The sequence below is a fragment of the Botrytis byssoidea genome, assembly GCF_014898295.1.
Source record: "Botrytis byssoidea strain MUCL 94 chromosome Unknown BBYS_002, whole genome shotgun sequence".
Lineage (NCBI taxonomy): Eukaryota > Fungi > Ascomycota > Leotiomycetes > Helotiales > Sclerotiniaceae > Botrytis > Botrytis byssoidea.
This window is the reverse complement of record NW_024065843.1, coordinates 1043152-1057427: the sequence shown is the minus strand read 5'-3', so window position 1 is coordinate 1057427 and position 14276 is coordinate 1043152. Positions and strand designations below refer to the sequence as shown.

The 14276-nt window shown below is 43.8% G+C and overlaps 5 protein-coding genes across 5 annotated transcripts; 2 read left to right on the top strand and 3 right to left on the bottom strand.

The window, feature by feature from the left end:
• Positions 1 to 759: 759 nt before the first annotated feature.
• EAE97_001100 (uncharacterized protein) lies at positions 760 to 1112 on the bottom strand (the record flags this gene model as incomplete). The annotated part of the gene is made up of 2 exons (XM_038871610.1): positions 760 to 917; positions 977 to 1112. 2 exons carry the CDS (start codon positions 1110 to 1112, stop codon positions 760 to 762), a joined length of 294 nt encoding a protein of 97 aa, XP_038737511.1.
• Positions 1113 to 1394: 282 nt separating this feature from the next.
• On the bottom strand, positions 1395 to 2848 carry EAE97_001099 (uncharacterized protein; the record flags this gene model as incomplete). Its single annotated transcript, XM_038871609.1, has 2 exons — positions 1395 to 2323; positions 2543 to 2848. The coding sequence occupies 2 exons, from the start codon at positions 2846 to 2848 to the stop codon at positions 1580 to 1582; spliced, it is 1050 nt and encodes a 349-aa protein (XP_038737510.1). The 3' UTR covers positions 1395 to 1579.
• A 658-nt stretch (positions 2849 to 3506) lies between these two features.
• Positions 3507 to 4475, top strand: EAE97_001098 (uncharacterized protein; the record flags this gene model as incomplete). The annotated part of the gene is made up of 1 exon (XM_038871608.1): positions 3507 to 4475. One exon carries the CDS (start codon positions 3507 to 3509, stop codon positions 4473 to 4475), a length of 969 nt encoding a protein of 322 aa, XP_038737509.1.
• A 214-nt stretch (positions 4476 to 4689) lies between these two features.
• Positions 4690 to 5742, bottom strand: EAE97_001097 (uncharacterized protein; the record flags this gene model as incomplete). The annotated part of the gene is made up of 2 exons (XM_038871607.1): positions 4690 to 5667; positions 5737 to 5742. 2 exons carry the CDS (start codon positions 5740 to 5742, stop codon positions 4690 to 4692), a joined length of 984 nt encoding a protein of 327 aa, XP_038737508.1.
• A 4832-nt stretch (positions 5743 to 10574) lies between these two features.
• EAE97_001096 (uncharacterized protein) lies at positions 10575 to 13061 on the top strand (the record flags this gene model as incomplete). The annotated part of the gene is made up of 3 exons (XM_038871606.1): positions 10575 to 10807; positions 11275 to 12411; positions 12470 to 13061. The coding sequence occupies 3 exons, from the start codon at positions 10575 to 10577 to the stop codon at positions 13059 to 13061; spliced, it is 1962 nt and encodes a 653-aa protein (XP_038737507.1).
• Positions 13062 to 14276: the final 1215 nt, after the last annotated feature.

Genomic DNA, 14276 nt, shown 5'->3' with positions numbered 1-14276 from the left:
CACATCGCATTGTACACTTATTGGTCTTCCCGTCGACGCGAATTAATTAGTGCTTATAAGCAGCCAATGCCGATTACGCCCTATTTTGAGGATGCCCAACCAAAACATCAATATCGAGTTCCAGAAACTTCTTGCCGAGGCTTGTTATGTGCCATGCTTCAGAGTTCGTGGATAAATTCCCTTGTATTGTGGCAGCCAGCCACAATGCTGAGGAATTTAAGCTTTCAGGGTCAATCAGTTCATGAGATATAAAAAAGCGGGGTGCAGTAAGAGGCGGCTCTGATGATCCATCTTCATGCACACCAGATCCAAAGTATGTGATTAACCGTGACAGGAGTCCTGACGTCGCCGAATAGTATTACATCTCTTACATAAAATCAAGGAATCGACCTAAGGAAGAGCGAACTCATGGCTAGATCTTGAGGTCATAAGGGACAAGAGATAAGATCTATCGAAACATGTAAGTATCCGAATATCTTCAAGAAATCGCGGACTCCATCATCCGATCCTTCGACCGACTTCGGACCTCGAAAAAGGCATTGTAACTCATACCTATTGTTGCTATTCACATGATGGCCTACGCATGTAAAACGTCATGTAAGTTTGTAAAGTACAGCTTTGTACACGACATGTGTTTGAGCATCCGATATCAATCCGTCATCGAGGATTGTAGTACTCAAAAAATTATCCCAAAACAAACAAACATGAAGATAAACTTCACGTGATACCAATGCACGCCGTTGAACACATCTCCTTCAATTAGGATGTAGAAGAGCCCTGTGTCTGGTTTCTCTCGAGCTGCTGTCGTGTGCTTTTCTCCTGCTCCAACTTCCGTTCTCTCTCTAACTGCGCTTTCTTCTGCACAATGGATGGATCGAGAAATGTCTGAGGAATTGCGGATCCGTTGAATTCCACAACTGTGAAACATAAGTAAGTCATGAGTATAAGATCATAGTGGAGATTTAGGAGAATTCACCTCTAAAGCTATCGGCCTTTGTACGTATTATCTTGTTCCTGAGTCTGGGAGGTTCGGTATAGGATAACGCCGATGGATTTGATCGGGGTGGACGCGGTAGGCCTTTGATCAGCAAGGGACGTTTTGAGTCAGACATGATTTCGAGGTAATGACTGTTATTACTGAGATTTAAGAAGTCCTCCTGGCTATTTGTAAGTGGAAATACGGTGATAACATCTGCGAACAGGTGTCGATGCATCCTCAACGGTGAAATGCTCCAGATTTAATTCATGATACAATTGACGATGCAATTGCGCCACTAGCCTTCATCAGGACTAGTTTCTACTATACGGTCTTACGAAGGGGAAGCATCACGACATCAGGTTTCAATAGAACAAAAATTTATTTTTATAAAGTAATTCAAGTTCTTTGTGATCATTCTGCAATGAAAAGAATTTGAATCATGAATCAGCTGTTGGTGATCTTTGCCTTCTTCAGATCACTTCTCTCCCCACTGCAAATATATATCAACGATTCATACATATGATCTAGTTCTATTATTTGCATATAATATACCCCTTTTTTCTTATAATTGCCTTGTCTCTATCATATTATAAAATGCATTTAAAAACTCAAATCTCCTATTTTTGCCTCCAATTCTTTCAACTTTCCTGCGTCCCAACTTCCCTCCACTTCATTTGGTACTGCCACACTCTCATACACACTTCCTAGCCCATTCAATAGCTCTCCAATACCACCCCCATTAGCAAAAATATATGCTCTCGCATAGACGGTTTCAAAGCCAAGCTTGAACTTTGTTCCCGCGGGCACAAATGTGGTTTCTCCTGCTGGTGCTATGACTTCCTCTCCGCCAATTGTCAACTTGAGCGCGCCATCTGCCGTGTATATAGCATGGTGCGTGTCTTCAAATTGAACTTCTTTGCTGAATGCTTTGGATGCATGTATAGAGCTTCCTAAAACGTCATAGATGGAGAATCTGTTGTTTGTTTCCTCTCTCCTACACATAGCTCTTACTACTGTGCCACCGATGACTGTCTTTTCTCCCTCTCCTTCCTTGAGGAAGTATCCTCCGTTCTCGCATTTTCCGGGTAATTTATTTTCGGTACCATTCCATGGCTGTGGATCAAAATGCTTCTTCTCACGCACTGGGATCATATCGAACTTCTCAGTTGCCGCCATAAGTTTTGGAACCAAAACTTCGAGAGGATTGCGGTTGTCGTTTGTGGGGAATAGAGGGCCAGAATATGGCTCGCCAATGAAGCGGAAGAATTCTTCCCAACCACCTGGAATAATTAGGCCCACGAACTCGGTGTGGGAAGAAGCAATTTGATATTGATGGATAGTTCCCTGAAAAAGAGAAAACATCAGCAGCTGTAACATATGGATGGTGTATCCCGTCTCAATGATGTCTCATCTCATCTTGAACTCTAGCACTTGCTTGAGTGTTTATAGTAAGTTGAAATTTCGAAGAGAAATACAACAAAGCTAATCTCTACTAGCTCACTGTATCCCGAAACCCCATCACAGAGACGGCAAACCCGAACTTCATTCACAAAATCTACTTACCGGTGGCACGCTGGCAAAATCACCTGGACCCATACTTCTCGCTTCATCATTTGCCCATATATTCAGCGTACCCTGCAAGCACAAGAACACATCATGAGCCTCCTTGTGATAATGAAACCCAATTGGCTTATCCTTAGTTCCGCCTGTTCCCACTATCGCAAAAGCATTATTCGTTTCATTTCCAGTAACAAGTAATCGCAACGTGGAATTGGAGGTTGGGATTGTCCATAGTTCACCAGTGAAACAAGGAAGGACGTAGGGCGTTGCTTCTCCAGGAGGAGTAGTGAGATGGGGAACTGGGGCCATTTTTGAAAGGTATATATTTATTGATTTTCTGGGAATCTGGGAAGACGTGGAGAGGTGAAGAAAGTAAACCTTTTCTCTGAAGAATTGATATGATTTGGAACAGAAAAGACGGGAAATGGCAAGAAAATATACTGTCTCGTCCACAAGCTTCATTTGCAGAACTACTATAAATTCTAGGGGAGCGTCCGCACCGTCCACTATTTCCATGTGGACGCTGCTCCTCCCCCACAATCTCAGTTTCGTAGGGATTCTTCCCCAATTTTTTACGGGTATAAGCCTCTCAGAGTCTCAGGAGATATTTCAATTGTCCGAAATTATCCGATTCCACTTTCGCCATTTAAATCCGAGACCACCGAGCGATGTTATGTGGGATCCCCATCTGTGGATAGTGGACGTACGATGGACTCGTAAATGCATACGTGTTATTGGGTAAGCTGCGTATGTGGACGGCAAAGCTAGTGCTCGTCTACCTAGCAATGATGGAGCGGAACTCCGCTCGTGAAGATATAACTGGTATGTAAAGAGTACTTCAAACCATCTGGTCATACACACGCATCTTTCTTATTATTTGCCAAGCTTGAAAGTTATTTGGTATCGAAGAACACAAAGTTGTTTTCACAGCACCAATTGCTCATTAATGTAATCCACAACCGCAACCATGGAAGCACTCAAAAACCTCTCCCTCACAACCGGCACCTCCATTATGGAAATTCTCTTTCCCACCATCAAGATTCTGGCCCCCCATCTTCAAAAGAACCGCAACGCCATCCTCTCTGTTCCCCGCAGCACGCACACATATGGTTCTCACCCCCGCCAAACCCTCGATCTCTATCCCTCTAGCACCGCCTCTAGTACTTCTCCCATTCTCATCTTCTTCTACGGCGGTGGACTCACTCGTGGTGATAAGATTCTCGAGGTACCAATCCTTGATAAACTCGTTTATCACAACTTGGGCTCTTTCTTCTCAAAACAAGGTATCACAACTATTATTCCTGATTATCGACGCGTGGACAGCGAGACAGGTGGTGAAGGGGCCATCTACCCTAGTGGAGGTGAAGATGTATCGGCCGTTCTCCATTGGCTTTCCAAAACCGACCTGTTAGACGGCAAAGGAAATAAAAGAGAAGTATATCTAATGGGGAACTCAGCTGGTGGACTCCACATAGCTACATATCTCCTTGAGCCCCGCTTTCTCGAGGAGAGGAAATCATGGCAGGGAGAAGCCAATGTGTCGTTGAAAGGGGCGGTAGAGGTGGGAGTACCGTTTAGTTTTGAAGAGGCGCTGGCTGGTCGTAATGATATGCTAGAGAAATATTATGGAAGTGATAAGGATATTCTTGCGAGATGTCCTTATGGACTGTTAAAAGCGGTAGGAGAAAGCAAGAAATCAAGAGAGGAGTTGGGCATTCCAAGATTGTTGGTTATGAATTCAGAGTATGATCCTGTGGACGAGATTTTAAATCCTAATGATGCTTTTGTAAAGCTTGGAGAGAAAATTTGGGAAGAGAAAATTGAGGTCGTCAAGATTGAAGGTCATAATCACATTAGTCCACCGATGGCTTTAAGTACTGGGGAAGGAGAGGAATGGGGCGAGAAGGCGGCAGCATGGATTAAAATAAATTCTTAGATTCTTGGCAATAGAGAAGCGCCCACCTACTTTGTCTCACATTGCTATCCAAGCCCCCAAAATCATGTGTGCAAAACTGTCCTAAAAGTATTAGTTGGAGATAAGTGGACCATTTTTCGAAGATATATTCGCATATATGACACCTTCTGCGAGATAATTTGATTTCTAGGGTATCCGTTTCCAGCCTGCCAAACGCCAAAGTAACGCCCTCTCCCTAAGCTTCAAAACTATCATTCAGATATCTCACAAAGGTCTCCTTAATCCTCTCCACTGTCACTGGATTCGTCCTCTGCAAACTTATAAATTGTCTCCTTAGCCGCTGTAACGCCGGCAGTCCCACAGGATCTCCAGGTAACTCCACGACCAGCTCCTCTCCTTTCGAATTCTCGCCAACACTGATTTCTCCTCCTCCTTCGCCTGGGTGGTCTTTACTCCATTCCAAAATCCGATTGAGAACCGTTTGGGTCGTCTTATCTAATTCGTAAAGGAACCCCTCACTACTATGAACCTTTGCTACTGTCGCTGCGTTTGGTCTGACAATCTTCCTCTTTCCTTCCGATTCATCTCCAATTATAGCATCCCAAATGGCGTCTCCTGGTACGTTTTCGTCTTCCCATACGACTGTGAATAACGGAGAGTCCCAGCGTACCATCGCATTTGGTTCCTCGTATCTGAATACTAAATTTTCCCAATTATCCTTTTCATATGCTTTATCCTCTTCCTTGATCTCCGCTTCCGGCGCAGATTGTTCCGAAGGTGAAAGATTTCTTCGTTCCAACCGTGCTTCATTAACCTCCTTAGCTTTATCAGCAGGAACTCCAACATGCATAACACAACATCCAGTTCTCATAGCTTTCGCTTCGCAGAACAATTGATATCTCCAGCCTTTGATATAATTTCCTCCATCCAGTATTACCACATCTTTATTACTTAACACTCTCTTCACCGCACCGTATATTGTAGCTCGAGCATCTTTCTCACTAGCATTATTGGATCGCTCATTAGCGGATTTAGATTCAAGGTTGTAAACTTCGCGGGAAATGGCAAGAGTGTGGTCAGAGATGAGGTGAACACGGAGGGAGGAAGAGGGACTGCTGGGAGGAAGCGAAGATATCTTTGCGAGGAAGTATTCGCGAAGTTGGGTAGCCCGGTAGGTTTTACCGGAGGTAGGGTAGCCGGTCAGTATTATGAGCTACATCGAGGATATAGTATCAGCGGTGTCGGAAATCATTATCGGAAAGCATTGAAAGGGTTCACTCACTGGCATGGTGAATGATGTATGATGATGGAATGCTGGCTTTGTGCGAGTGGAAAAATATTCTCGGTACCGGCACTGTATCATCATGAACGTGGACTAGATAAGAGATCGTCACGTGTCGATAAGACTACCCCTCCATTGACAATACCTAGGTAGCGCGGGCATAACACTTGCCATAATGCTCAAGTTCAAGCTCAACTTGCGATCAACAGATTTGATTTCTCAAAATATTATGTATCCCGAAGTCGAAGCCCTGTTGGAGAACGGATATCACTCAAAGGCATCACAAAACACCCAATTGTCTTAAACCTATTTTCTCAATTTTGCTTCCTATCAATCGTTCATGGTCTGCTCGAAGCACTCGGCATAACGCGCGAGGAAACGAGGCGGTTACCATTGCTTCCCACTACTTAAGTGGCATCTTTTGCATGAGGTTCTCCCGCTTGATTATTCCCGTTGCTTTTTAGTCTACGTCTGCTATTGCTCAACTGCATATAAAATATCTGAATTGGTTCTCTTAGTGTCTTAATATTGGCGTCTACCTTGTGTCAGCTCACCGCCCCATCCTCGCATGTTCGAATACTCGCTTGAGGCGGTACAATGTGATTAAAATCGTAGCAGCTGAGGACTCAAAGTTGTGTTTTGATTTGACGAGACTCAAAGGCTGATGATAGCTGACACGGAACACAGGTCATTCGGTCGTGTTCCAACACGATGGCATTTTCCAATGAAATTATAGGTTGACTGCTGAAGTGAGAGTTCACTGTTTGTGTGTTCTCGTCGTGCGTATTTCTGGAGCTCTGGTTTGTTGAAGCGTTACTTGAATATTGCACAAAATTTCAGCGAAAAGCATAGTCACTGACTCACTGCATTTGGAATCATGTCCATGAGGGAGTAGCTGGGCCTGTACATTCATTGCGTGATATTTCGTGTGCGGGATTCTGCACATAAGTTGGATCTAATCAATCTACTCGCTTGCGATATATGAAATGTGAGAGAGTGGAGTCTAGAGCACCTACTACTCGGTCAGTACCACACATCATGCAATGGGGTCGAAGTGAGATTTAGCACTGGTGCGTGGCTTCAAGGCTTCTCTCCAAAGGCTCCGGAGTCCTTTCGGGCGGGAACTTTGGTGACACTCATGTTGGAATGCGAAGTTCCTTGGAAACTAACTTGACTGTAGGAATTGTAGTTTCCCTCGGCCATTTGAGAGTCTCAAAACCTACACGGGATATAACATTATTTGATATGGTCCACACAGATCACACAGCAAGGGCTTCCCAGAAACGCTAGATAGAAGATCGAATATGTTCTTTCACAGCAAAGACCAGGAAGCTTTTGGGGAAGATTAGCCTGAATCGGTGTGAAATGCACACGGCAACGAGCCTCGGACCGTAGTAAGCAGCATCCTTGAAAAAATTTGTGCCGATGTTTGCTTGTGTTACTGTGATTTCGCATCGCTTTGCCAGAGACGTACAAAGTAGTGGAACATAGGATGACATTAACCAAAATTTCCGGAATCTGACGGTTTAAACTTGTAGCTCCATGCATATCACACAGTCGAAAACGCTCTGTCTTCCAATTGCTGTCGAATTTTATAAAAGTTTTTGAAAATTGTACAATAGACCAGCATGAAAGTGGATTATTCCAAGCGGCAGGCCCAAAAATCGCGCACAGAAAATTGAAAATTTGCACCCCGCCCTTGTTCAATTGAAAAGGCCTGTATAATTTAGCCTTAACCGCCTCCACCACGAAATTGATGACATCACGTTATACAAAGTAGGTACCGCGAAAGAGGGCCGCACGGAAAAGACTCATCGTGTGTTCGCAAATTGAGGCCCCTTGATGCTGGATCTGTAAGTAATGAAGGCGTTGCAAACCATTCTTGTATGGACTCTCTATGGTGTGATAAAATCCGATTGCTACAGACCAACAGCGAATACGTATACCAGAAATTGATGTGACCGTGATAGCTTGATGTTTGACCCATGTTCATATGTGCAGTAATGAATTGCTTGCAGGCTTGCACTTGTGCAGCTGGAAGGAAGTTTTCGGTTGGTTGGGTAAATGAAACTATTGATGATACGGAGCGACAGCTTGCAGGAGGAAGCTGGGGGGAATTGATAAATTATATACCAATCAATTTTGAAATCAACCACACAGAAACCAGCGCATCAAAGAACGAAGCTTGCTTGCTGAGAAAGCTACCCTCCTGCCCCATTTCTCCTTCGAGTGAATGGTGCATTTGATTGATCATTGATGTGACTCATGAGAGAAAGCTACCGGTACCTTGACACTTTGCGCATCTTCATGCTTATCATACCTAGGTACTGTATGATGGACTGTACTCATGCTTCTTCGGAATGCGAAGTGATGTACTACTCTCGAGCTACTCTCAAGCAGCCAAGCTACTGTGAGCTACTTACTGTACAGTCTGTACGAAGAAGAAAGGAATAATGGAAATTACGGAATGCATGATGAATTCATGATTTTCAATCTCTTTGAATTTAGAGTTTCGAACCCCTGAATGATCTCGCGTTGAAGTGGTTCTTTGGAGTAAAAGATCTTCAATTTAATCAAATGAAAACCCTTCAGCACATGGCGTTCAGACATTGATAGACAAGTGAAGTGCGCGTATGTACTCCGTATTCCATTGATTTCCATGTGTTTCAGGGTATAATGATACCCAGATACCCAAATATCAAACAATTGACTTTATCCCCACGGCTTTTCGGAATTACCTCGATTTCTCCTTTTCTTCTTCTTTCCCCCCCCCCCTCCCCTCTCAGAAAGGAATGCCGAGATTGTTATCAATATCAATAATGTGACCTTCTTATTTCTGATGCTTGATAATCGCTTCCAACATTTGATAAGGCTGGGGAGAGGAGACATGGACCTATTATTATGATACACAACTTTTTCTTAACTTGAATTCTTGTCGAATGAATGAGGGTTAATGGGCGAATAACCCTGAATCTGCATAATCTTCTCGGGAAGTTGGAGAGCTTAAGAGGAATTGAACGGGAAGTGGATTCCTGTCCCTTCCGTGATAAGGATTGCAATCCTGCTAATAGCTTCATTTTTACTGAATGTGGCTTGGTTTCCTTATACTTCATTTGTAAAAAGTTAAAAAAGATACTGGAATACCACAGTTCTTGGTACGACGGTAATTATGCAATGCACGTTTCCTGGAATTCATCACATTTCAACACTTCTTTAACAGGAGATAGCTGGACGTCGTCATCCCATTCTCTAGGTATCCTTGAGCAAGTACGGAAAGTTACTTTGAAGTTTGGTCGTGACTTCATATATTCCTTAGGCTAATTGCGTGTCGTATAGTAACTCGACTGCAATCTTCGTTCATTCCACCCACTCAAAACCTGGTCGAGAGAGGGGTCGTCAAGTCAATCATACAACTGGTCCATATTTATTTCGAGATAAATAGAATAATTGCCAGGATTGATTACAGGGCAGAATTCTATTTGAATATCCAAATAACAAGGTATAATTCTCTTATGAGTCGTGAAAGGGTGACCCATTGCCCTCACCCAACCAGTGATATCAAGTGGTGGCTAATTCAAACGAGGCAAGCAATTTTTGAAAAGAGACAACGCATCAATGTCTCACATGGCAGGACTATCCTCGTCGACAAATCAATCACCCTGGTTCTTTCGCACATTTCATTAATGTCAAATATCCTTGGTTTTTGTTCGCTTCGTGCGTTTCTGACCTTGTCTCCTCATTTTGGTTACCATTGAAAAGCATAAGTGCCCAACCTCCCCACCTTGGACGAATTCTTCCTTTCTTTCCATTCTCATTCATCCTTTACCTTGCTCACATCTAAGTCAGCCTCTTTCTCTGTCACTCGGGTCCATACATTCACCACCCCCCTACTCCAGTTCGTGTATATTGCGGATCTTCCCCCGAAAAGCTGCCCAATTTGTTTCTGTTTTCTCTTCTATTGCAAACATACCCAACAGAGATCATCCAGCCGGACTGTTCTTATCACCAACATCAGTTATCTTTTCCTGCTCATACCACAAGGCCGTGGCCATAAGAGTAGTATCTTCAACACATAGTTCCTCAACATATTCGACAAAGCACATTGCCGTTGCTTCAAAAAGGATCCCAAATGACTTGCACGGAGACCTTGACCCTTCTCCCGGAAACCATGGCAGGCTTCGATACACAATCACATTCCAGGAAGGCATCCGCCAGGTATATTGTTTTTTTCTATTTTGCGTGTTTTTGCTTTGCTTTGCGTTGAGTTTGCGTTTGCTTTTACTGCTAGAATCCCGGATGTTTTATGTTCCCAGAAAAAATCATGTACTTTTTGTTTCGCAACACAACATCTCCAATGATACCGGACTTTCCAAGGACTTTTCCAGGCACATCCAGCTTTCCCGAGCTTCCCAGGAACCCATAGGATTTTCGATGGTCTTACCGTGTATCCACACGACGAGGGTATGCTTTACCTCTTCGGAGGTTTGAAGAGCACTCTCTGAGAATCAAAAATATGAACATTAATCAAAAGACCTCCGATCTTGAGTGAGTATATCGACTTCAAATGGACTTTCAGACTGCAATTTCTCTTTTTATATACCGGAAGGAGCCGAATTTCCAATGGATCTAAAACACTTGATTTCTTTCATGGTAGCCTGTTAGCCGCTTATATACCCGAAGCCAGAGATCCATCCGCCGAAGTTCCAAGATGTGGGCTCGCATATCCTGCGAGCGCATCGTAACACATCAATTTGTCAACGAGAAACCGCACTCAGCTTCCAAGGCCAAAATATGTGCTACAGGATAACCTGGCGACAAACATCCATCTATCATGCGAAATGGGATCTCTACATGCAGCTTCCATGCATGGGATTCCTACAACAACTTCAAAACATGTCGGTTTCAACAATGTTTACCACAATGGACACCGTGGATTAAATTTCCTTTCTAAACTGCCGTACATGGAACCAATTCCTGAAACGACAGCCCAAGGAACCCAAATGGAAGTGACTGGCTATTCCAGCCAGTTACCGTGCTCTATGAAAGCATCAGGCATCAATTATGCCACTGAGTACGTAACCTACTCAATGTTGACCACAAGTCTTACAACAAACCCCCTTTATAACAAAATCGAGTATCCACTGACAGTACCTTGTTTTCGTTGAGCAGAAGGATTCATATTCACCAGAACATCACATGGACACAACAACGTACCAAGGAAGGCCAACTCAAGGACTAAGGACTCCAAGGACAAACCACCTTTTCTCATTTGTTTATATTGATTGCCCTGGATATTTCAATCACTCGCCCTGGTTTCTTATCAACATCAACACCGAATCGACGACACCCATCACGCCAAATTCCACCTGGTCTGTAGATTCCCCCCTTTATGCATAAGGTTTTCACAACTAACGTCTTGCTGCAGGTACTTCGCTGGAAGCTGTTGTTTTGCTTTATCTTTCTTTATGTTTCTGTTTTGCTGCAATTGTAACTTTTCCATCTGTATATGTACATCATACTAACCTAGATCTTGTGTAGCGGTTTTCATTCAAGAACCCCATTCCAAGGAACAACTGGATTTTCTTTACGTCATACAGAACCTACCAAGGGACAATACAGTGGATTATCCTGGAACGGAAAAAATGAGGGTTTACAGTACTCACCTCGTGAATCTAATTCCCAAGGACCCAATGGATTTTCTGATTCTTCTCTTTATATCCCAGTGGCTCATATGACAAGTCAACGGTGGCCCGCCGATTTGACTTCAGGTCTTGAGTCTGAGGAAATGACCCGCTTTCCATCCAAGGATTCATCAAGGACAACTCAGTCAACATCAACAACTGAGTCTATGCCAATGGGATACTTGCCCAATGGCTCTCAGGCACATTATCAAATGACATCTGCAAGATCAGATATTACAGGTAGATCAGCTAGTCCAGCCAACACTCTTCTGTACACTCCAACAGCACAATTTGATTTTCAATCTGCGTTCGACAGCTTCCAGTACCCAGGAGGAGATGAGTCAGCCGGGAATGATTACCAAGTACCAGTCACCAGTGGATTCCAGCAGCCACCAACTTTGTCGTTGACAACAGGAGGATTTGAAATGTTTTCCAATAACCATGGATTACCTACAAGTATGACAGCAGCTCCAAGCTCTATTTCCAGTTATGTTCACAGCGCACAAGATTCAGTTTTCTTCGAAAGCCCTGTCTTGGGATCTCCAGATATGTGGGAGACTGCTTTACTTGAATCTTCTAAACCACACACCCCTATTGCCGAGGACTCATGGGCTCTGCCACCACAAATGATGTCTTCAACAAACAGCCCATTGGACTACTCCCCAACCGAAGGCCGATCACCAAGGTATGTTCAAGGCCTTCCAGATTTCGTGGATTCACCTCCTTACAAGATCGGCGACAGGACTATAAGGAAGCCAATGGGACCCAGAGCTTCCAAAGTAGCTAGTGACACGAACTCCAGACGTGTCCTTGGAACTGAGACAGAGGAGTCCTTCAAGTTGATGGGACGTTCCAGTCTCGATGCTGATAACTCAGCACGTGATCACCATTTGTACCATAATGTGACGACTCAGTCCGATGGATTATACCACTGCCCATGGGAAGGAAACGCATCATGCCAGCACAAGCCAGAGAAGCTTAAGTGTAACTATGAGTAGGATTTTTGTACTCCTTTCAAGCCCGTACAACAAGCTAATCATTTTACGCCACAGCAAATTCGTCGACTCTCACTTGAAGCCATACCGTTGCAAGATCGCTGCGTGTGCAGACAACAAATTCTCCTCCACAGCATGCCTACTCCGCCACGAGAGAGAAGCCCACGCCATGCACGGACATGGGGATAAGCCCTTCCTTTGCAAGTATGATGGATGCGAGCGCGGCGTCACTGGCAATGGCTTCCCGCGTCGCTGGAATCTTTATGACCACATGAAGCGCGTACACAATGACCCATGCACATCCAGGAGTGCCGGTGGTTCCCCACCACCTGCTGAGAAGTCAGCCACTGGCTCAAAGAAGCGTAAGCAGGATGCCATCACGGAACCAAGTATCTCGGATAAGGAACCAGTCAAGAGAGTCAAGTCTCCAGTTGTTAACCAGCAACCATCCTTGATTGAAATCTACCACCAAAGCGAGCAGCGACTCCAGGAGGCTGTGAAACAATTGCACGATCCCAAGAGTGCAAATGGAATGACCAACTTGAGAAATGCCAGTGACTGCATCAAGATGATGGCGCAGACTCTTCAAAAGATCAATCAGGCATCTCCAGCCATGAGCCGTACCTTCAGCCATGGATCCATGGGCTGAGTGAAGTACTCACTTTGAAACATTGAGAATTAGTGTAAGTAACCTTTGTATTCCTATCTACTTTAATGGGAAAGTTTAACTAACATTCTTCGTTAGCTACCCACGCCAAGTTGTCTCCACAATGATATTTTTCCCGCAAGGATAACAACAAAGCGGACCCAGCCCGCTCAGAAAATCCCGTCAGGAAACCCCAGGACATTTAAATTCGACAGAATAGAAAGTCATGGAGCCAGTCATGCATACATACCCCAGAATTAAGGAGCCAGGGAGCCAGCCACAAGGATCCTTGCTTTAGACTAGTGCCAGGAATCAGTGTCTCAGAGTCGACAGTACCAGTTTGTCTCTTTGAACTACATTAAAATCTACAAGCCCTGGATTTTGCATGCTTCTCGTCGAATTAAATAGATGCCAATCTACAAGTTTAGGTTGGCGATAGAAGAATTGAGATAGTGACTCAGGGGGAGGGGAAGGGGAAGGGCTCATTTTGGAAGTGAACAGAGTAGAAGAAGTGGTGTTTTATTTTTATTTTTATTTTTATCTTTGGGTTTTGGGTTTGGTTCTGGTTTGGTTATAAGACATGTTCACGTAGACTATTGTCTTGGATTGGGAGGTATGGATTGGTATAAAAGCTTTATAGCAATCATAGTAGGCCAACTGGCATCTTTTGGAAAGAAATTGGGAGGACAGATACCATTGGGATTCGGAAACTTGGAGGAGGACTTTTGAAATTTAGATAGATACCTAGGAGTTTTAGCGGATTGTATCAAACGATATTGGATAGAGGAAAGGGAATGAAAGTTATGCTTTTATAGATTTGATTCTGCTATGGAATAGTGTATTAGATAGTTGGAAGGAGCTTGGATCAGTGATTATCTTGCTCGGATAGTAAAGAGAAAATGGAATCTGAACTATCCGCATATACATCAGGAAATAAACATCACATTTCGAAATCTATCGCCCTTTCCGTTTCCTGTTTGTGAGATATCTGCGCTGGTCATATATTCAAGAATGGCAGGCTGGATAACGTCTTCGCAAAGGGATATATTATGGTAGGCAGATATATATGGATTCGGAATACTTCAGTTCCAGGGTGAGGAAATTGAGGGGGTCACCTGTATGAGATATATATCAATACTATTTATATTTATTCCTTCTTGCCCATATCGAAATTCCGGTCCGACCTGGAAGAATCCACATTTTCATCCGGAAACTCAC